Source organism: Alternaria conjuncta (genome assembly GCF_024043145.1).
Source record: "Alternaria conjuncta strain BMP 0040 chromosome Unknown scaffold_7, whole genome shotgun sequence".
In the NCBI taxonomy this organism is placed as follows: Eukaryota; Fungi; Ascomycota; class Dothideomycetes; order Pleosporales; family Pleosporaceae; genus Alternaria; species Alternaria conjuncta.
In genome coordinates, this window is record NW_026250096.1 from 853,312 (window position 1) to 875,209 (window position 21,898).

Below are 21,898 nucleotides of genomic sequence, written 5' to 3' on the forward strand. Positions count from 1 at the left end.
ACCCTGACAGCGAGCCGTAAGCCACCAGGGCTGACCACGTCGCCTGCGCAGGCCACTCCACGCACTCTCTCCACATCAGGTTGCGACTGCCACCTGCCCCATCATGTCGTCCTCACGGCCCAACGGCGGCGACTCGCGCTCGTCTTCACCTCGTGCCTCTCCTCCCTCCAGAATCGACACTTCCGCCCGCCCCAAGCCACGCCCCAAACTCGTTTCCTTTGGCCGCGACTCGCTCATGGGTGGACGACCAGACACTGAAGGTCACACCCACGTCGAATTCATCCACGAGAACTCGCCCACCATCATTCCCCAAAGAATGTCCTCAGAAAACGACCCGCTCCTTAAGGAGAGCCTGTCGCCCGACGACGATGACGATGACTGGATGGGCGAATCACAGGTCGAGGAGACAAAGAGCAGTTGGTTCTTGTTCTTGCTCACCTTTGGAGGCCTCGGCCTGCAAATAGGATGGTCCGTAGAGACTTCCAACGGATCGGTAAGTGCTTTTTCTGACTGCAAATCTCCATGAGGACGACATGGACCCTGCATGCAGATCCGGCACTGAGGTCGTGTGAGCCATGCATGCATGACCAGTCGGACCACCGCAGCCCACCTCGACCGCGAACTATGCTAACTGTACGCAGCCATACCTACTATCGCTCGGTCTCAGCAAGTCGATGCTTGCTCTCGTGTGGATTGCCGGCCCCCTCTCCGGAGTACTTGTCCAGCCCTATGTCGGTCTCAAGAGTGACAACTGCCGTCTGCGCTGGGGCAAGCGGAGACCCTTCATTATCGGCGGTGCTGCTGCGACCATTGTGTCCCTCATGGTTCTCGCCTGGGCAAGGGAAATCATCGGAGGTTTCCTAGGCCTCTTCGGCGCTGACCCAGAGTCGTCTGGGGTCAAGACGTGCATCATGCTCTTCGCCGTCTTGTTCGTTTACGTGCTCGATTTCGCTATCAACGTCATCCAAGCCGGTGTGCGAGCATACATCGTCGACGTGGCCCCTACCCATCAGCAGGAGTCTGCCAATGCATGGCTGATGCGCTCGGCTGGTATCGGCAACATCTTGGGTTACCTAGCTGGTTATATCAATCTGCCAGATTACCTTCCATGGCTCGGTGGCACACAGTTCAAGGTTCTCTGCGCTATCGCCTCGTTTGTCATGGTCATCACTGTTGGCATCAGTTGCTCAACCTGCTCGGAACGCGATCCCCAATTTGACACTGCACCGGCCGAGCAGCAGGAAGGTGTCATGGCCTTCTTCAGGGGTCTCGCGCGCTCAGTCAAGAAACTCCCGCCCCAGATCAAGAAGGTCTGCATGGTACAGTTCTTCGCCTGGATTGGATGGTTTCCATTTCTCTTCTACATCACTACCTATGTGGGCGAAATCTATGCAGATCCCTACTTTGAGGAGAACCCTCACCTACCAGATGGCAAGATTGACGAGATCTTGGAGAGCGGCACCAGGATTGGCACCAGAGCGCTTTTGGTGTTCGCCATCACCACCTTCTTCTCCTCTGTCATCCTGCCGTTCGTCATCCCTCCCACGTTCCAAGCCCCAGAACCCGACCGTCCGATAACCCCGGCAACGCCTATGACACCGACAACCCCACATTCCATGGGTGGCTCTGGCTACTTTGCTTTAGGTCCGGCACGCAAGGAAAACCCAAACACAACTATGGAGAAGATCGCCAAATCGTTGGAAACGTTGCAAGTCAAATCGCTCACTCTTCGTCGATCCTGGTTCATCTCACACATTCTCTTTGCCGTCCTCATGGTCCTCACCTTCTTTGTTCGTAGTACGTTGGGAGCTACAGTTCTTGTCGGCGCCATAGGTATTCCTTGGTGTGTGACCAACTGGGCCCCGTTCGCCATCATCTCCTCCGAGATTTCCAAGAGAGACGCCATCCGTCGCGGTATCATCAAGCCTCGCGACCGCGAATCCCAGCTCATCGCCGAGGGAGAGGATGACGGTTCTGGTGCCGATTCGGCTGGTGTTGTGTTAGGTATTCACAACGTTGCCATTGCAGCGCCGCAGGTCATCGCAACACTTGTCAGTGCCATCATGTTCAAGCTCCTACAAAAGCCTAGGGGTACTTCAGGTGACACGAGTGTAGCCTGGGTGCTGCGCTTTGGCGGTATCTGCGCTCTGGTGGCTGCGTGGTTAACGCTGCAAGTCAACGAAGAGAAGGAGGAAGAGGAAGAAGAAGAGCCTTTCAGAAGAAGGCGGATGTCTTAGAACGACTCCGATGAACAGTCTATTACGCGCCTAAGACGCGATTTGGAGCGGTCTCTTAGCGGACAGCATTCTTCCATTGAGGGTACATCAAGTTCACAAGACGATAGAAACGAAGAGCGGATTGGAGATGAATGATTTGAACGATTCGATATGCGCTACACTATACGGAAAGCCTCACGGCTTGACTCGAGCGTTACAGAGTACTGTTTGGGCTGCGATGCATCACGCGGCGAAGTCATGGCGTTTAATGGGGTTTGAGCGAGCGAGCGAGCATACCTTTATCTGTGAGCGCGCACGCGGAGTTTCGGAAAGTATACATGGGTTGGCAAGGGGGAAAATTCCTTAGGCGCACTCTTTTGGGTAAATTTACATCTTACTAGTTAAAATCGCGCGTAGTCATGGCGGTTGAATGAACAACGTTGACGGCTCGCCCTGGACAACATCAATGCAACTCTGTGCTCTACTACTTTTCCTCTCAATACTCAAAGACGCCAGTGGGGATATTGATCAAACGAGAGTTCTATTTCTTTGTCCGTAACTACGCTGATGTATAAACAATTGAAGCGAAGTTTTCGAACCGCAACTTCCACCTGTCGACTTCTTTCCCACCAACCGATCAATCTATATACAAGGCAGCACCACTCCCCGTCCTTGAACTACCTCATGCCCTCCCCCAATGAGACGTGATTTCAAGCCAGCGCCTTACAAAGCCGGCTTAGCGTTCTTAACTAGCATCTCAAAGTACGCCTGGTTCCACTGACCAGCCTCGGGACTGGGCTGGTACGCATCGGGCTTTCCGCAGAAAGAATCGTACCTAGTAGCCGAGCTATCACTCGTACCATCACTCTCGCCACCAGGCTTAACCCAGACGAACGAGTCGACAAGCGAAGAGCCCGTGTTGCTCGTAGGACGAACACCGAATCCAGCGCCGTTGACGTTGCACCAGTTGCCCCACTCCTCGCGCAGGCCAGTGACGCCGTTGCGGCCCGTGTCGACAATGGCTTGGCCGGGCATGCCTGCGGACTTGAGCTCGGGGGAGAAGAGCTCAATGTACTTCTTCTCGTTCTGCGCTTTGTTGTACTGCGCGTCGGAGGAGCCGGAGAACTCTCCTGGGGACAGGTCCCAGGCGTTCCAGCCGGCGACGTTGGTGGCTACACCGCGGACTTGCTTGGGGCTGCCTGCGGCTTTGTAGACGGTGGCTAGTTCTTTGGCCCCGGGCTCTGGAAAGGTATTGTTAGGGATGGGATGGGATTGGGGGGATGGGAGGGTGCTTACTTAGGTTGTCGTTCCAGCCGAGCCAGCCTCCGTGACCGGCATCGATGTACATGGCGATGTTGGGCAGATTGAGCTGCTTCAGAGCGTATGCGACACCGTCGCGGTAGCCAGAGGCGGAGTCCTTGCAGGTCTGGAGGTCGGAGTTGGTGACCAAGTTGGGGAGCGAATCGGGCTCGATGACGAGGGCGATGGCGGTGTTGGGGTACTTCTTGAAGATGGCAACGATGGCTTGCGTATCGTTAGTAAAGGCTGTGATCAACCGAAATAAAACGCTTACGGTCAATGTATTCGGACTTGTAGACGCTGAGCTCGCCAACAGCAAGCTCACCGTTGGAGGCCTTGGCTGCACAGTCACGACCGGGCAGATCGTAGATGACTAGTGCGGCAATCTGGTTGCAAGGGACGTCTTTGATACCATCCTCGACGACGGCGATCTTCTCACGGGTGTCGCTGATCATCTGTTAGTAGATATTTGTGAGGACGAGCAGATTAACTCACATCCACAAGAAAGTTCCAACGTCAGCAACCTTGAGAGCCTTAGCCGCCATAGCAGTGTCGGTCATCTGAGCAGCCGCAGAAACGACCTCGGATGAGTAGAACTTGTTGGCGTAGATGGATCGGGAGGCAAAGGGGTTGCCAGACAGAGTAACGGGAGTGGCACATGCTGCAGCCTGGCGAGCAGTGATGGGGCCGTTCTCTACGGGAGATGGGAGTGCGAAAGCGCCAGTGATGGCCGAGGCCACGGCGAAAGAGAAAAGACCCTTCATGTTGACGTCTGAATGTAGTTGTTTGGTTGCCTTGGTGCTGGAAGCCTTGAGGGTAGTGAGAGCCTCTTATATCGGCGTTGGATCGTATGCTGCTAGTATGGCGCCAACTCAGCATTGAGGTACCGTCTCATCAGGAAACAGGCCCGGAGACTGCGGACGTTAGCTTCTGGTTTGGGTCTGTGCGATCAGCGCTTGAGATATGAGGCTTAGATGAAGATTTATCAATGGCAGCATGGTACTATAGTAGGGGTCCACTGACATAGCACCAGCTGGGTGGGAGGCAAAAGCCGGGTTTCTTGAGGTGGCGTTGCTTTACTAGCTATCAGCTTTGGATGAAGCATTCTTTTGTGGAAAGACATCACCGCCTCATGAGAATGCCATTAGGATTATGCAGTGGGATGCTCTCTTTGGGTGTCTTCCAAACTTCCGGATGTCATATTCTCTTTTCGTGGCTCAAAGTCGTCTTGATAGGTCTCCAGCCGCTTGGACCCTGCCTACAGGGTAGATAAATGAATGTTTACTATTATGGTGGAATGTTGATGCAGAGCAGGGCAACAAAACGATAAATGAATGTTTACATGAGACGTATTGGGGTTGCGGGGGTGCTTATTGTTCGGGTCTCCTACCCCGCGATCTTAGTCCTCAGCCTCACTCTTGATGACGATGATTGGTAGTTTGCGACATCATCTACGTAGCCCATAAGCTTCCCATCGAGATATGAAAGGGTTTAGTATTGTGGGACAGCTCATCGGGCCATGTGACACTGGTCATGGAGAACCGTCTTCCGATTGTTGTTGCAGATGAACTCCTCGCAGCATCCGCCGTGCCCATGAACTCTTTGGCAATGCACAAGTGATCAACAAATTTGCAGTAAAATGACGCGAGTCCTCTTCCCCGACAATGCTGTATTGGGGGTTGATTGGGCTCGGCCCGATGTAAAACGTAAGCAGGTACACGAAGGCAGCCCGGAAATCTTTGGCTAGAAAGCTTCTCGAAAGGCTCGAATGTACACATGACAGTCGAAATTGATGAAGGCCGATCTTGGAGGCTCTTTAATTTTGCATTTATCCTGATGCACTGCACATGGGAGGTTACGGCGAACGAGAGACCAGGTCGATAATACAGCCAAGCCTCGCTACCGACTTGCGATGCTGATCTGGAGGTCGTGTGAGGCAGGAAGTGCGCTTGCGGTAGGCTTCTGGAAGATGAGGATTGGGGGAACTCCCGGGTATATGCGTCTGCCTGAAATGAGCATATGAGAACACGAACGGACAGCGCAATACGTAGCAGACGCCTGGAGGTGCGCGGTACCATTGCATTTGACCGTCTTTGTGTCAAATAGTCTTGGATATACTCTTCTTTGCCGCACTGGACGACTTCTGGTACACGATGGCATGATACGAGTGGAGCCTGTGCTACCAATAAAATCACAGCAGGTTTGATCTCGTTACTGGTGCTATACGCGTGGAAGGCGGCAGACCACTTCCGTCTGGTCTTGTGAGCGCACGGCATGCGTATCGGCGCACGACCTGCGCTGCTGCAGCTAGCTGTGTGGTTCGGACCGCGTTATGAGAGAGTGAAGGTAACGGAGAGTCTGAAACTGATACATAGTGATGACAGCGACGCTCGGAAGGATGATGTGAGTGGTTGATGTAAGTGACGAGCTTCGCGTTCGCAGATGCCAGAGTGGTCGGGTAATTGAAGCTTGCCCACGCTAATGACGAGTCTATTCCCATTCCAGCGTAGTCCCAATATGGAGGCCATCTAATGTACCTAAGCTTCACGCCATTGCCTCGCAAGCCTTGCGCTTGAGGAGAATTTCTGAGCTTGTGTGAACGTCCACAATTCTCGAGAGGATGGTTAGACTGTGGGAGATTTGTATACACTGAAAAGAGTGGGCAAAGATATAATGGTGGCTCTTGCGATCCAACCTTGGAAGTTTCGGCGGTAAGGCCTCGCTCAAATTGCGTGAAGATTCGACGAGACCTCTCCATACCCCTGTGGAGGCGCATCTGGATATCAGCCATATATCCATATCCATTCCATATTGATGCTACCAACTTTTGCGATCGATCACGTGGCCATTGGGAGGCAGGCATCTATGGCACTAGATGCCGGCATCCGACTGGCGTTAGACTTCTACGTCCATGGCTCCTGTCTCCGATACTTTCCAAGTACCTTAATTCCCTTGCTTGAATTTTCTCAGCGAGTATAAGTCGCGCATCGCTGCCCGAACATCAAGAAGAAAAGACTACAACCATTCCGATGTACGAATTTCGGCTAATGAATGACTTCCCTTGCGTCACGTCAAGGTTCTGCGGACAGTGGGGGCCTATCTCCTGTCTTGCCATCCAGGTCTCGTCATACTTTGTTGTATTCGAAGGGCTGATCCGATGAAAGAAATGAAGTGTGGAAGAAGCGATATAAGTAGGCGACACATCGTCCCTACGCGCTCGTCGTCTGGGAAGCGGACTTTGGACAGGTTTCCTGCGTTGGAAAATCCTGAGTGTAAATAAAGCCCACAGGCCGAGGTTTTCGCGCAGACTATGCAGAATATGGCAGACGTTGCTGGGTGACGGTATATCCGGATTGCTGAGGTCGCAGACATGATGGCGCATCTCGCTGTCGCATCGCAGTCGAAACCCTTTCAACGCATTGAGCATATATTCCGCATACGGGCCCATAGGGCGAAACGACGAGCGGTAAGCCCTAGTGAGAGCATCAAATACAGGCGATACTATACTGCATAAAGCGATGATGCAATCGCGATTAAAGCCCTTCAGTCTGCCATTTCCCTTCGAATGGGTATCGGATAAGGAGTGGCGATTCTTCATTTGCCATGTTTGTCCATCGTGGTACTTTGCTCATAATGAACTGAGTACTGAATTTCTTGTCGTATGATGTTGTTTTTCGAGCTTGTATCGTCCACTCGCCCATTATTTAAAACCAAGTTCTGCGGTGCCGACGAGACTGTCGCTGTGTTTTGAAGTGCTTCAGGCCTCAGTTTCATCTGCGCGATTCGAGGCTCAAATCTAGATGGGGGCAGAGCTGTCGTGTCAGATGACATCGTGTCCATAGAGATCTCAGGCGCATCCGGGCGAGACGCCTGTTTGCGTGAAGCTTTCGCTTTCCCTGAAGCAACACCACGACCCGACAGCTTGTATCCTTGAGATGGGGCATGAATCCGCATAAGCTCGCCATGACCGAAACCAGTGTTGAGCGACTCTGTGAACCGCTTGAGCGCAGCGAGCGTCGCGGCCGCTAGAGAGTATGATAGTTCCACAGCCTGCCAGATGACCACTGTGGCTGCCGTGAGAGAGACATCTGATGTAGTCGTAAGTTGATGTATCTCATTTTGGCGAAGAGCAGAGAAGATTAGGGTTCTATCGCGTGATCAGCTAATACAAAAGCACTGCTGGCGAGCGGTACGTACGGTAGTCGGAGCCAAAATGACGATATGACGATGAGTTTGGTTCGGAAGGCCATACGTAGACCCCACACCAACTGAATGGGCAGAAAGAGCAGGAGGACCTCGGTCATGACGTCCAGAGCTGTGAGAGCAATCCATCGTCGCTCACTCTGGGCACATTCGGAGTGCGCAGAGGTGATGTCCCACGCAAGCACATGGTGGACCGAGCAGTCGACATTCAGAAGGAGGACGGATGTGAGACATTGAGCGACGATTATGGCGCTTACGCCGTACTGGAATCTTCTGTGGAATCTTGTCTGTGTCGTGCGCAATAGCATGGCAACGATGGCAATCTTAGAGACGCATAGGGATATGACCCATAGGATGTTACCAGCCGTTGCGTAGTTGTTGAGTTTCTCGATAGCGGATGAGAGAGTAGCCAGCTCGGTCATAGGGCGCCCGAGTCCAGTAGAGATGGACGCAAAAACGACACCAAAGAAACTAAGCGCCAAGACCTATTCGCATGATTGTCAGTAACGGCCTCTCGTCGTGCTCAAGAGTGTTATGAATACACCGCGATGTACTTACCCCTGATAGTAGCACGATCAGATCATCGAGACTGAAAGCTCTCCATCGAATATAACCTCGAAGGCATGCTACACATAGTGTGTAGCATAAGCAGAGACTGATGGTGAATTTCAACGTAGCTGCACGTCCTGGGCCTCGTGCGATTGCTTCCTCGTCATGATCTGCCATGATGCTGCTCGTGAAAAGCACGCGAGAACTGCTCGGTAGCCTTAAGTTCCCACGACAGGGCGTTAGCACACCCGTGTGGGTCGTGGCGTCGTCTCCAAAGCTGCGGCGCGGACAACCGTCTCATCTTATCACCGTACCCTGACTCGAACTTCGCTGTTCATCCAACGGCGAAACCAGCTGGGAACTGTTTTGTTCTGTGCGCAGTGAATGTATCACATCATCCCTTGAGCAGGCGCGTGGACCGTGTTGCGGCTCTCCAAGGACCATTCGTCCGCATTTAACCCATGGCTGGGACCGGGTTCCGATAGGCATTAAATCCTTCAAACCTGTAGCGCTCTTTGGTTAGAATGTGGTGCATCCCTCCTGTTGCTGATTGCATGCGCTGAAGTGGGTGTAGATCGGACAGGTCATTACGGGGTGCCTTGAACCTTGTCAATAATAGGCAGCCCCGTGACGTGCCAGAGCTTATCGCTTCTCAACAGCGTGCCTGACTGCAGCATTTACCGCTCGGCACTTGATCATACATAGACTGCTGTACTTCAGCTAATCAACTCTTGTAGCTAAGATTGATCAAGTTGACTACCTACAGTTGCTTTCCTCGACCTCTCGACGCTCTGACAGAGGAGAATTTGCGCACCTGCCCATGCTGGACTCCTACGACCGCCAATCTGCGACACCACCAGCCTGTAGCTAGCCTTTTTGACGATGAAAGCACGGTAGCACGCAGATGCAGGTTGTGACAGCGAGCGTGATTGATTGGTGCGCGGTTCGGGGCCCCGGGAGGTGTGTGGTGCTGCGGAGCAAGCTTGGACGATAGACACCTCGGCTGTTTGATTCCGGGCGAGGCGTGTTTATGGTGGCCACGGAACGGCCCTGGGAGGGTCCTTCTCCATGTTCCCTTCGATAACACATAACCTCTGCATGCTCTATCAACGAGTCGCCGGTCGGCTATTTGGCCTCGCGACACCAATAGCATGATGCACGACGGTCAAAGAGCATCAACAAATCGAACCTTTCCAGTACCTGATAAGCTTACGCTTGAGTCGCCTTATTATGAATACATGGTATGGTGTACATGAACCAACACAAGACATTGCACAGGCCCCCACGGATATCATGCATTAGTGTCCTTGCGCAATGCGCACGGCTTGAGAGCCCTGTAGTTTCAAGCCGCTCTTCCAAGGCCATCTCCTTAATTACTCATGGCTGATTCGTTAAAGCCTGTCACGATCTCAATGGCACGCCACATAAAGCGGTGATGGGCCCAAGTACGGCAGCTAGTTCCTAGCTCTAGGCACGGCTTGCAATCAACGTGTATAGTAACGGCTGTAGAGTTTGCATCTAGATCGCTTAAGCAGCGTCTGGGACGAATTCCCCCACTGCACCTCCCTCTTCTTTCAGGACATCCCTTACCTCCGTTGATGGCCGTTGTTCTGTAGTCACGTACTTTGCACCATGGCAGTCGTCGGAGATTCGAAGATTGTGAATGCCGAGGAGTACGACACAGGAAGCAATGGATCCGGCGAAGCGGGTAGGATGCATGCCAGTGCTCTGGGAGGCACAGCCCACGACGCCGAGGACATGCAGCGGATGGGCAAGAAACAAGAACTCCGGGTAAGCCCTTATTGCGACGTATATGCAGGAACTCTACTAAGTGTTCAATTAGAGAAATTTTCGCCTGATTTCCATCATTGGGTTCGTGGTTGTCCTACAGTCAACATGGGAAAGTGCTCTACTGTAAGTTCTTGTTCCTGTGTCGATCTATCCCCTGCTAAGTATAAGCAAAGTTCAGCTTATTTTGGGCTATTCAATGGAGGCACAGCAGGAGTCATCTGGATGATGATTATCACATGGGTGTTCGTCCTAGCCATGATTGCGTCGCTTGCCGAGATGGCCTCCATGGCCCCAACTGCCGGTGGACAATACCATTGGGTCAGCGAGTTCGCTCCGCCATCATTCCAAAAGTCCCTTAGTTACATCGTGGGTACGTAGTTGAATGGTCTAAGCATCTAAAGTCTCGTACTGACACCATGTTCAGGATGGGCTGCGGCTGTCGGCTGGGTCAGCGGGATACCCGCCTGTGCACAAATGCTTTCGAGTCTCGTCATCGGAATGGTCCTCCTCGCGTACCCTGACGCCCAGATTGGAGAACTATGGCATGTCACACTGTTGATGATGCTTTGGCTGTTCCTCATGATCGGTTTCAACATCTTCTTGGCGCAGCATCTTCCCCTCGCTGAAGGTGTTGTGCTAGTCTTGCATGTCTTTGCCTTCTTCGCGTTTCTGATTCTATTCTGGACCATGGCGGAGCGTCTTCCAGCGGAAGAAGTTTTCACCACTTGGACAAATGGTGGAGAATGGAGCTCGATGGGCGTGTCTGCTCTGGTTGGCCTCTCAACCCCATTGTGGTGTTTTATTGGTCCAGACGCGGGCGCGCACATGTCTGAGGAGTTGAAAAACGCCTCCGTGGTGCTTCCGAAAGCTATGATGTGGGCTGTTTTCTTCAACGGCATCTTCGGGTGCATCATGGTAAGCACGCCTGGACTACTTTGGATGAGAGGCAAATACTGACTACATACGCTCATTTTAGATGATTACCTTCGTAATGTGCGGCGGTGCTCTTGATTCGGTTCTCGAATCGCCGACCGGACAGCCTGTACTTCAGGCCGTTTACAATGCGACAGGCTCTATCGCCGGCACAGAAGTCATGGGTGCTATCCTCGTCATCCTCGTCTTCTTTGCAGCCGTATCCGTTACCGCTGCTTCTTCGCGCCAGATCTGGGCATTTGCACGCGACAGGGGACTTCCGTTCTCTGTATGGATCGAGCGAGTGCCAGCCGGCTGGGACATTCCCGTCAACGCGCTACTTGTCTGTCTCGGATCCTCGCTCGTGCTCGCATGCATCAACTTCGGGTCGGACGTTACGTTGAACGCCATCGTCTCCATCTCGAACGCAGCTCTCATCTTCTCCTACATCATATCGATTGGATGCGTGCGCTTGAAGCGTTGGCGAGGAGAGCCACTGCTCCCTCGACGCTGGAGCCTGGGCAAGTTTGGAGGCATCGTCAACGACCTTGCTCTTGCCTTTTTGGTCGTTTCCTTCATCTTCTCATTCTTCCCGATAGTGCCAAACCCTTCGGCTACGGACATGAACTGGGCGGCGCTTATGTTTGGCGCGATGGCTATCATTGCCACGGTCAACTATTTCGTCAGCGCACGGAAGAGTTATATCGCGCCGGTTTCGCTTGTCAAACAAGACTAGACGGTGGATGCATCATGTTAGCAGTCATTCAAGACCATAGGTAGACAAAAGTATCCACAGGCTGCCTACCATGTTCGCTCGGAACGAATTTTGTTCTGAACCCTTATCCCTAATCCCTTCTTGGACTAGCGCTATTGTGGTCATTCCCTCACGAACACCCATCTTGCATCCCCAATTCCTGAACGCGATATAGAAGGCTCAATCACATTTATAGGCCTCGATAACCTTGAGATCTGCGTATACCTTTTCCCCTCTGTCTGAGACCCTTCCAAAACGTTTCTTTCCTTTTTTCGTACGCGATGGTGCGGGGTATGCAAATGTGAATGGTCGTTCTATTTCCACCCGCGCAGACACCATCAACTTTACGCCTGGAAGACTGGTAGAGCCCACGACTACAATGTCTCAACCTTTGAAAGAAACCGACATTCTGTTTCCGCACCTTTTCAACACACCAAATCTATCCAGCACCCTCTCTTCCCTGCGCCGCTCAACACTATCAACGCACAACCGCCTTAATTCAATCATCTCCGACAGTGTCTTTGTCAGTTCAGTCGCATCTGCCTACGATCTACCCCTCATAGCCAATGAACGTTGTGGAAGCTGGTACATTCCGCCAACCCAAAAGTCTGGATCTGTCTACTTCAAGAGCACGGACGGTCACATGGGCGAATGGAGCTTCAGTCTGAGAAGACTAAATCTGCAACTGCTGGATGTGGTGGAAAGATTTGGTGGTGCCGTGGTTGTGGATAGCACGAGGAGGGGCAAGAGTATGCCGGACGCGCTGAGCAAAACCATTCCGACATGGTGCTGTGTGATCAATAGAGCTGTATTCGGCACACCTGGGAAAGACGAGATGCGGCTGTTCACGCCGCCACAAGCTGTGGGAGAAAGCGAGCATGCGCAAATAGAGAAGAGGATAGACGGATTTGTGCAACAATTTCTGGTGCGTGTCTCATCTAGGCATTTCCGAACATATTCACTGATATCGAGTCAAGGATATCTGCAAACCTAACATCGTGGACCTTCGCAGTAAGCTGAAGAAGCCCTTCCGACCAATCTGGGTAACACAGCAATCATCTCTTCCGGACAGTCCGCCTTCTTTCCCCGACTTTCACCCGATCGTGCTCTGCACAGCATCGCGACGAGTACGCGGTGCCGAAGCATCGGAAAGCGGGTATATTCAGGGTGCTGCCGATGACCATGAAGCATGGTCTCATGGACTTACGCCGGCAGTCTTCTGGAAGAACAAAGACGTGTTGATGAAGACGAGCGAGGAAGATGCACCAGCTCTGATCGAAAGATTGCTCAACGAAGACGGGCGTAGCAGCGCGAGCGCAAGTCTGATCAAGCCAACGTCAAAACTGTACATCTCTCCTAGTGACCAGATGAAGCTCGACGGATTCGACGTTGTGATTAGTTGCACACCGGAGCCCTTCGCCCCTTCGATGCTAAAGGACGGCGGAGTCAATCACTACTTGCACCTCAAATGCCAAACCGGCAAACTTGGCTCACGCGACCTCCGCACTCAACTGCCCCGAATTCTATATTTCTTCTCGTCCCTGTCAGAACCAACCACCGGAAAGATTCTCGTGTGCTGCCCAACAGGCAAGGATCTATCCGTCGGCACCGCCTTAGCAATACTATGTCTCTACACAAACGAGGAGGGAGCGATAGACACCAGTGCACCAAAGGAGACAAGTGCCATCGGAAAAGCCTTCATCAAGCAAAGGCTCAGTTGGATAACAACAAGCAACCCCGCGCTAAACCCAAGTAGAAGCACGCTCCAAAGCGTCAATGCCATCCTGCTAGAAAGCCAAGACCCAAAAGCTTCCTTGCAAACCAAGAGTAACGGCACGGACACTGGCATCACCACCTCAATACCAATCCGAGAAACAAGACCCCTACCACAAGAACCACAAACAGACGACTCTTCCGAGACCGAAAAGTCGAAGCCCAGCTCTCCTTCGCTGCCTACCTCCATCTTTGAAAACCTACGCAACTCCCCCGACAAACCATGGAGCTTCACGCGTCAACTCCGCTCTACCCTGCCAACGCATCCCTCGGGCACAGTGACAGGAACAGCGACGTTCACGTCCTGCGACCTACCAACCTCCTTTCCACCAACTCTGCTCTATTCCGAAGAAGGCGAATTTGCAACAGACACGGGTCTCAAGTTCAACGCACGCAGGAAATACGTGTACCAACTCGAAACGTCGACATCAGAAAGCACAGGCGAGAAAGCAGGCGACTACATCGCCGTCCGTTTCTTCGACGATGAAAAGATGCCGCGCGCGGATATCAAGGATGGCGTGGGGAGAAACGGGGAAGGAGTCGGGGGGTCCTTCGTAGACATGGGTAATTTAGAGACGAGTGGAAAGGAGGTGAAAGCCACGAACAAGGAAACGCATCTTTGTGCCGAGGACTTGTATACGGCTAGTTGGACATTCGGACCAGGTATTGTCAACGGGGATAGGGAGGACATGTGGTGGGAAGTGCGATACGATGTCAAGGGCCCAAAGAAGGATTACGTGAGTACCACGAGGTACACCCTCATTTGACGGACAGAGAAGAGATGAATATAGGGTATCAAAGCCGATCTACATAACACAAACGACCACGCGCCAGACACTGCGAAACAACATGTTTGCCCCCAATTGAGGAGTTTCCTGATTTCATGACTTTGCTCCCGTCAATTTCGTTACGATATTCGCAATCTTAAGGAATACATTCACCACGAGCGCAAGCGCGGCGCTCGGGACGAGGATTTGTAGCCACTCGTACCACAGCTTCGGTCGGACGTCTGTTTCGATCCAGCCAGCGCCTTTGAGCGGTGGCCCGCCGTTGACATTGGGTGTCTCGCCCTCGTCGGCTGGGAAACGCTGGTTTTCGAGGAAGTATTGGAGCAGATCGTCCTTTTCACGCCATCGGGCAAGGAGCCAGTCGCTGAAGAGCTTGTCGTCGTGAAGGGGAATGTCGGCGACGGCGAAGCGGCGCCAAAACAGGTTTACGGACTTTGGGGGGCGTCCTTGGAAGTAGGTACTATAGAGGGTGAAGAGGTCTTGGCCGTATTGGCCGGCGCTGTTGTGTGTTAGTATCTGAAGAATCTGGACGGTAGGCTAGACTTACGGAACACCCTCGTACGCCATTGTGCAGTCGTAGAGGTAGTCAACAGAGCCCTGCAGCTCTTGTAGACAAAAGGAAAGCCCTGTGCTTCGCGGCAGCAGTGCATGTCTTAGATCCTCAATCTGGTTCTTTTCTGCCCATTTCTTGCTCGAAGCGCGACCGTTCTTGCTAAGATTCGTGCCTTCGGGAAAGATGAGAAGCCACATGGGGTCGAGACCCTTGGAGCCAGACAGTGGGCCATCGTGACTTCTGCTCAGCTTCCTCAGCCTATGTTGGAAGCGCTCCTTGTCCGTGGACCACTTGCGGGATAGGAAGATGAAGCCGAAGAGCCTCATGCCCCAGCCGAGGATTGGGATGTATTTGAGCGACTCCTTGAGGATGATGTAGAGGTGGCCGTGCATGGACGCGCTGTATGCCATCCACCAGAGGTAGACCCAGTCAGTGTAGATCTAGTAGGTGTCAGCTCATTGTTCTGCAGCATGTTGCCTGGATAACCGTACCTGGTGGTTCGAGACGAATACCAGCCTTTCTGGAAAGTCGCATTCGAGCAGTCCATCCTCCTTCTTCCTCATCTGTCCTCTTATGCTCTCGTCTCCACTGACGCGCATGGTGACGGGCGCCCACCAGTACGTCATGGTGGTGACGGTCATGCTGAAGTGCTGCTTGGTCATGGCCATCCACGCGTAGAAGAGGTCCTTGCTGTAGAAGTATAGCGGCAGGCCGATGTATTGGGTGATGGCGATGCTGAGACATGACGTTAGTATCCTATGGGTGGTATTAGCCTTGAGTGTATACGAACGCTATGATGCTGCCGTTGAAGTACGCTGCAAAAAGACACATGCGCAGAAACTGCACGACAGGCCCATGTTTGACCTTGCCGGCTGGATGTTGGGTTGGATCGGGGAGGTTTGGCGCGGAGGGTGTCTTGGTGCGCTGCGCCTTCAGCTTCTCGATGACGGGCACCGATGCGGGCGGCTTGCGCTGCCGGATGTCTGTGGTGGACATGATGCTCGTGGTGTGGGCAAGCATGGGGAGTGTGTAGGCACGTCTGAGGAATACGATAGAGAGAGTGTGAGTGCGCGTGCACGCAGGCGGGCGTGGGCGGATGCTCAGGCGGACGAGGGAACTACGGATACGGCCCAGGCATGCGGCGGGGGAGAGTGGGACAGCGCGCTGCCGTCTGCATTGGGCGTCTGGGGGTGAAAGGGCATGCGAGGGTGGTGTAGAGGAGCAGAGGGAGTAATCAGGCCGCAGCTTTCGCGCATCGTGTCTCCAGGCGCTGGAACTTGGTGCTGCCGATCCGCAGCTTTCCCTCGAGCGTGATGACAGCACGGCGGTTCACCCCACCCGTTAGCTGGCCTGGAGCGGGCGCTAGTCATATCCGGACGCGTTCACTCGCAACTTTCACCTCTTCAAATGTCCCACCGCTGCATGTGATTATGGACTTTAGTCGCTGCGCCTGGACTATCTCCGCGCCTTAGCATTCACTCCCCGCTGTCTGGCATGCGATGCCACCAGGCGCCATCCTACCACGGTTCGACTCGTCATCACCCGCTCATATGGCGCCCACTCACCCCTCCAAGCTCTGCGCACAGCTTCGCCTAGCATTTTGGCCCTAGCCTCCTACCCTCTAAACATGTTCGTACCCCATCGCGTCTTGCCATGGCGCCTCCTGGCTCTGCCGGCCCAGGCACGTAGTTTCGCTTCGTCTTCGCGACGTCTTGAGATAAGGCAGATTTCAGAGCTCCCCTCGCGCACCACGCCGTCGTACATACAGTCGCCCTCGAATACCCTACTGAGCCTGCAATGGCCGTCCCCACCGCGCAACATCCTTGTCACCAAGAAGAAGCGCACACCAAACATCACAGAGTCCGTGATAGAATTTACGTCCCACATACGCTCCACCTACCCGTCGATAAACGTCATCTTCGATCCCGAGACTGCCCAAGAGCTTCACGAGCAGCTTGCGTTCCCTGTATACACATACAAGCAGAGCCAAGGCGCACCGCAGTACCTTTCGGATAAAACCGACTTGGTGTGCACGCTTGGAGGCGACGGCACGCTGCTGAGGGCTAGTAGCCTGTTCAGCCATGCAGAGAATGTCCCTCCTGTACTGAGCTTCGCCATGGGCACCATCGGCTTCTTGGGCGAGTTCAAGTTCAGGGAATACAAGAGAGCGTTTCGGGAGGTGTACATGAGCGGCGCGCCAGACACGTACGCTACCCTCTCCGACTCGCATGGGACGATTCCACCCACCCCACCTACGTCGCCCGATGATCCTCTGGACAAGCCACTGAGCTACGCCGACATACGCGGCAAGGCTATGGGAAGCAACAGAACGGCGCGCATCTTGTTGCGCAACAGGCTGAAGGTGGGCGTCTTCGGCCCTGATGGAAAGAGGATCAGTGGCATCGAAGGCGAGGGCGACACGTACGCGCTTAATGAGGTCACGCTTCACCGTGGCTCCAGCCCGCACCTCAAGATCATCGACGTCTACATCAACAACCGGTTTCTGACCGAGGCAGTCGCTGATGGCATGATCATCAGCTCGCCTACTGGATCCACGGCATACTCGTTGTCCTCTGGAGGAAGCATCGTACACCCCCTCGTACCGTCCATATGCCTCACGCCTATCTGCCCTCGATCGCTTTCCTTCAGACCACTGGTGCTGCCAGCTCAGACGCCAATCACACTGCGGCTAGGCAAGAAGAATCGTGGTCGCGAAGTCGAGGTCAGCATCGACGGAAATACCATTACAGAGAAACTGGGCACGGGCATGGAAGTCCGCATAGGTGGGGAAGAGGTCAAACGAGACGCGCGAGGCTGGGAAGGTGGTGTTCCTAGCATCGTGCGTGGCACAAGTGGCAAGGAAGACATGGCTGAGGACCACTGGGTCGGTGGACTGAATGCTCTCCTCAAGTTCAACTATCCGTTCGGTGATCAGGAGCCCTGAATGTGCTACAACAAACATCACATGGCTTCAGACTGCGGTGGTCATATCAGCTGGTAAAGACAGCAATCATACCGGCTATACATAAATACCTACATCACCCCTTCTTCAGGGTCTCACCGAACCTTCATCACATCAACCTATCATGGCTGGACAAAGCTCGCAAGTTCCTACCCAAGCCCGCCAGTATGATACTCCGTCCGATTTACGTGCAACACGCTCGCAGAGAGGCTTCATCGCCAATGCCGTTATCAGGCTCCAAATAGGTTCCAATATTGACGCTTCAGACCAAGACGCAGGAATCTCCAGAAATCTTCACAAAGAGTGTTGCGACTGGCTTGGTGCCTTGCACGACCTTTCCAAGCTGGAGGAAGTGAAGAAAATCGAGCTCTACTGTCAGCCCGCTCTCATTACGCAGTGGATGGAGATGCGGGACAATTTCGTGGCAGCAATCGGATTTTTTGAGCGAGGGGTCACGAAGGTGGGTTTCTGGGAGATTGTATTTCTGAACTGATTTTGATGCTACTGTAGCTAATCCCATGAAATCACATTACATTCTTCATAACCAGTTCACAATGAAGACAGTGAGTATCGTAGTGATACCCAGGTAGAGCAACACGCATGAGGTTCTGGCCTAGCTGCATTCATGCTAGCTCGCGCTAGATCGTAAGATCCCTCAACCTTAGCGCTGGCCCGGGGGGCTGGAAACCAGGGCTGCGGCATCGACCTTTGATGAAGCTCCTGCGCCCTCCTCACACGCGCATCGATGTTACGGATCGTTGCCTATTAGCGACCGTCGTTGATAGCGTTGGCGGACACAACACCTGGCCTGAGCCGACAACAGACCGACGCGAGTCTGGAGTATGATTCGAATTGCCCGTTCAACGCTCGCCGCCGTGGCTGTTCTTCCACGTTCCAGCGTAATGATGCGTCACTAACTGTGGTGATAGTACAGCTTCCTCTTCGGCGCTGTATCTGTTCGTCATCGGTGCAAAAGAGCGGCCGGGCATGAACAGCACATCTCCGACTAGCTTGGGGTGCAGAAGCTTCTCGACGTCACTTCCCGCCAGGTTGCGGTTCACCATGGCACCCAGACTCTTGTATACCGCATACGTCAGACGCCTTGGGCCTGTGAAGTCGACTACATCTCCCATCATCTCCATGGTAGTGTCTTCGACAGCTACGCCGTGTTCAGCGGTCTTCTTAGCCAGCTCTTCCAAGACGTCATTTATCGCCTGCATCAGATGCGGTGACCGGGGCTTTGCCATGATAGCCCATATCTCCATCTGGTGCAAGTAATTGTCCGGCCAGCCATGGTCGAACTCCCAACCCACAACCAGACTTGTGTTCGCTTTGTATTCCGGTGGAATCCAGTCGTCGATGGGTATGTTCTCACAGGAGACGTCGAGATCGAACCAGATGCCACCTTGATCCCAGAGCAACAAGTAGCGAAGCAGGTCTGCCTTCCATATAGGTACTGGAAGCGCAAGGTAGTTGTTGACGATATCTGGCCTCGATGCAAACGCGGTTCGAACATATTCGTCGCTACTTTCGTCCGTCATGAAGTGCGCTTCATACTCTGGGTTGGACGTGATGCAGCTATCGGTCCAGTTTCGGGCTTCTTCCGAGAGGCCACGAGGACCCAGCTTGTACCATATTACCCTCGGTATGCCTTCATACTTAGGTGCTTGGACGGCTTCCTCGATGGGCAGGGCGATTTCATCGTGGGCGGCTGAGCGAATGGTGTAGATTTGGTATATGATAAGAAGGACGCACAAGGCAAAGAGCGACTGATAGCTGACAAACTTGAATTGCAGCCTTGCTAACATACTGAATGAGCAGAACGCCGAACGAAAGCTTGCTGTAATGTGTCTAAGCAGAGCGGATGTAGATGCTTCATCATCCACATCGATCTTCATGAGGCTGAATCACGACCGCTGACATTTGAGTCTTTGCAGTCTAGACACCAACGAAAATCTAGGCTTTGTCTTAGACAATCCTTGACAGTTCCGGAAATAAATGGCGCGGATGACCCAATGCCATGGACCCCACGAAAACCTTCGGTGTCAAAGAGGTAGTACAGCATATTCAGCCACGTGCGCAACAAAGAATCCGCATTCCTCAACCAAAGACGGAGGTTTCACTGGCTACCAAGATCCGTTGCTCATTTCGGGGATCCGCAGCCTTACGCCCCGCGGTGCGTATACATGCAGATACTTAAGGCCACGACAGGTCTTGGCCCCAGACGGCTGGTGAGGTTGTGTCCTGTCATCCAATGATGGAAAGGGTATGATATGTCTCAGCCCGATTGTAAACCCTCTAGGGTAATGATTCATGAGGGATGGCGATGAAGACCAGTGAACGATCGGTACCAACGACAGGTAACAATCATCGTCCGTGACACGTGGTTTGAGAGGCACATCCCAAGCTCAGCCGCATGCACGAGATAACAGTTCCAACGCTGATCAACAGGAGTTCTCGTGCGCAGACCGATGACCTCCAGCGCCACGCTTCTAGCCATGACAGGCTCGTCTTGGTATGGGAAAAGCGCACCACGCCACAGACCACTCTAATCGCCCAGCACTTCCAGGCTGCCGTCGTGACTGTCATTTCGTAAGCCTCAGGCGTCACTGCACAGGCGCAATCTCAGACTCTCGTCGACTGCTTGAGGTACCGCTCCGACACTTCGCCTGCTTCAACCTTAGGTGCTTACCTCGTTCTGGGTAGCCTGTTCTTCACTCGCTTGAAGCTTACAGACGTTTTCAGACCCGAAGTTCTTTCTACCATCTTTTCATCTTCCAACAGACGTGTTCTTCTTTTGGTCGTGCTCTAGTCGGATCTTGGGCTACTATAGTTGGACCTTTGTCCATGTCCCAGCGCCCATGGAATTTATCCTCCCGCCATCGCTTGATACCGCACTGGACATCAGCAATGCGCTCAATTACACTATAGGCGAGAAGATTACGGTATATTGGACAGAGGCACCGGCCGGTACTGCAGTCTCTATTATTCTGTGGCAAGCAGATCCGGAGACTGGCGTGTCGATTAAGAACGTAGAATACATTTTACGTATAGCAAGCCTTTCAAAAGTTAGGAAACCACGGGCTAACAATATATGATAGAGAGTGTAGTAAACAGGACCAACCAAGAATGGATTATCAGGCCTGAGATCAACCTCAAATTGTCCAACCTGTTCCAATTGGCGCTCTACCGAGAGGGCGCAACGGTACCAGCAGACTTCAGCCGGTATTTCTATCTTGAAGACAAATCCGAATCGACAACAAGATCGTCCTCGTCGCTTTTGCCTTCCACCTCACTGAGCTCAGCATCTACCGCGAGTTCCCCATCCTCCGCCACTGCAAACTCGACACCTACTAGCACACCAACGACAACACCACCATCCACACCCGCACCCGTACCAATATCCAGCGCGGCACCGCGCGAGAACAGCTTTCCCACATCCGCCAAAATTGGTATCGGCGTTGGAATACCTGTCGCACTCATAATCGGCCTTGTCGTTGGTTTCCTCCTATTCCGTCGTCACAGAAAGAAAGACGTCACCCCGTCACCGATGCCTGGCACACAGATCGCTGAACAGTACAAGAACGGGCCTAATCCTCATGCATTCAACAACAACTCCGGTTACTACGCTCCTCCTCTGAACGAGGCACCACCGGAGAGCTTAGTGGAGTTGGATCCACAGCACGCACATAAACCGCCGACCGATGGGGCAGCGCCGGCGAGGTACGAGATGTAACTCTGAGGATCTTCATGAGGGCGGTATATAGTTGAGTATACGGAGTGAAGGCATCAATCTACTTCTAATGTGCCTTTTCACTTATTGTCAGTGATCGTAGTTCATCGTCATTGCCTTTCTTGTAGCATAATTCTCATGACGTTACGTCTTCTCGTCTAACATATTAAATACATCATCTACATTCCATGCCAGCGACTTGACATCGGCGAACAGCCTTACCAACGTTACTAGACTGTCAGCAGCTGGTGTACCGTAACACTGCGCTTATTTCCGCCCTCTTGGTGACGTACAACAGAACTTCCACGACTTGCTTGGCCGCCTTACCGGGTAACGCATTGCTCACCGGTCCGTTCTCAACGTCC

The 21,898-nt window shown here is 53.1% G+C and overlaps 9 protein-coding genes across 9 annotated transcripts; 5 read left to right on the forward strand and 4 right to left on the reverse strand.

Moving 5' to 3' along the window:
* Positions 1 to 103: 103 nt before the first annotated feature.
* J4E85_005398 (uncharacterized protein) lies at positions 104 to 2,237 on the forward strand (the record flags this gene model as incomplete). The annotated part of the gene is made up of 2 exons (XM_051469644.1): positions 104 to 493; positions 642 to 2,237. 2 exons carry the CDS (start codon positions 104 to 106, stop codon positions 2,235 to 2,237), a joined length of 1,986 nt encoding a protein of 661 aa, XP_051326475.1.
* A 702-nt stretch (positions 2,238 to 2,939) lies between these two features.
* On the reverse strand, positions 2,940 to 4,279 carry CEL6C (1,4-beta-D-glucan cellobiohydrolase cel6c; the record flags this gene model as incomplete). The annotated part of the gene is made up of 4 exons (XM_051469645.1): positions 2,940 to 3,457; positions 3,513 to 3,740; positions 3,790 to 3,962; positions 4,011 to 4,279. 4 exons carry the CDS (start codon positions 4,277 to 4,279, stop codon positions 2,940 to 2,942), a joined length of 1,188 nt encoding a protein of 395 aa, XP_051326476.1.
* Positions 4,280 to 7,311: 3,032 nt separating this feature from the next.
* Positions 7,312 to 8,444, reverse strand: J4E85_005400 (uncharacterized protein; the record flags this gene model as incomplete). Its single annotated transcript, XM_051469646.1, has 4 exons — positions 7,312 to 7,327; positions 7,384 to 7,662; positions 7,713 to 8,203; positions 8,277 to 8,444. The coding sequence occupies 4 exons, from the start codon at positions 8,442 to 8,444 to the stop codon at positions 7,312 to 7,314; spliced, it is 954 nt and encodes a 317-aa protein (XP_051326477.1).
* Positions 8,445 to 9,899: 1,455 nt separating this feature from the next.
* J4E85_005401 (uncharacterized protein) lies at positions 9,900 to 11,706 on the forward strand (the record flags this gene model as incomplete). The annotated part of the gene is made up of 5 exons (XM_051469647.1): positions 9,900 to 10,058; positions 10,111 to 10,181; positions 10,232 to 10,428; positions 10,483 to 10,973; positions 11,035 to 11,706. The coding sequence occupies 5 exons, from the start codon at positions 9,900 to 9,902 to the stop codon at positions 11,704 to 11,706; spliced, it is 1,590 nt and encodes a 529-aa protein (XP_051326478.1).
* Positions 11,707 to 12,103: 397 nt separating this feature from the next.
* On the forward strand, positions 12,104 to 14,264 carry J4E85_005402 (uncharacterized protein; the record flags this gene model as incomplete). Its single annotated transcript, XM_051469648.1, has 2 exons — positions 12,104 to 12,649; positions 12,702 to 14,264. 2 exons carry the CDS (start codon positions 12,104 to 12,106, stop codon positions 14,262 to 14,264), a joined length of 2,109 nt encoding a protein of 702 aa, XP_051326479.1.
* Positions 14,265 to 14,378: 114 nt separating this feature from the next.
* J4E85_005403 (uncharacterized protein) lies at positions 14,379 to 15,834 on the reverse strand (the record flags this gene model as incomplete). The annotated part of the gene is made up of 4 exons (XM_051469649.1): positions 14,379 to 14,784; positions 14,833 to 15,278; positions 15,330 to 15,573; positions 15,629 to 15,834. The coding sequence occupies 4 exons, from the start codon at positions 15,832 to 15,834 to the stop codon at positions 14,379 to 14,381; spliced, it is 1,302 nt and encodes a 433-aa protein (XP_051326480.1).
* Positions 15,835 to 16,465: 631 nt separating this feature from the next.
* On the forward strand, positions 16,466 to 17,782 carry J4E85_005404 (uncharacterized protein; the record flags this gene model as incomplete). The annotated part of the gene is made up of 1 exon (XM_051469650.1): positions 16,466 to 17,782. One exon carries the CDS (start codon positions 16,466 to 16,468, stop codon positions 17,780 to 17,782), a length of 1,317 nt encoding a protein of 438 aa, XP_051326481.1.
* Positions 17,783 to 18,660: 878 nt separating this feature from the next.
* On the reverse strand, positions 18,661 to 19,608 carry J4E85_005405 (uncharacterized protein; the record flags this gene model as incomplete). Its single annotated transcript, XM_051469651.1, has 1 exon — positions 18,661 to 19,608. The coding sequence occupies one exon, from the start codon at positions 19,606 to 19,608 to the stop codon at positions 18,661 to 18,663; it is 948 nt and encodes a 315-aa protein (XP_051326482.1).
* A 1,053-nt stretch (positions 19,609 to 20,661) lies between these two features.
* Positions 20,662 to 21,536, forward strand: J4E85_005406 (uncharacterized protein; the record flags this gene model as incomplete). Its single annotated transcript, XM_051469652.1, has 2 exons — positions 20,662 to 20,848; positions 20,902 to 21,536. The coding sequence occupies 2 exons, from the start codon at positions 20,662 to 20,664 to the stop codon at positions 21,534 to 21,536; spliced, it is 822 nt and encodes a 273-aa protein (XP_051326483.1).
* Between the last annotated feature and the right edge of the window lie 362 nt (positions 21,537 to 21,898).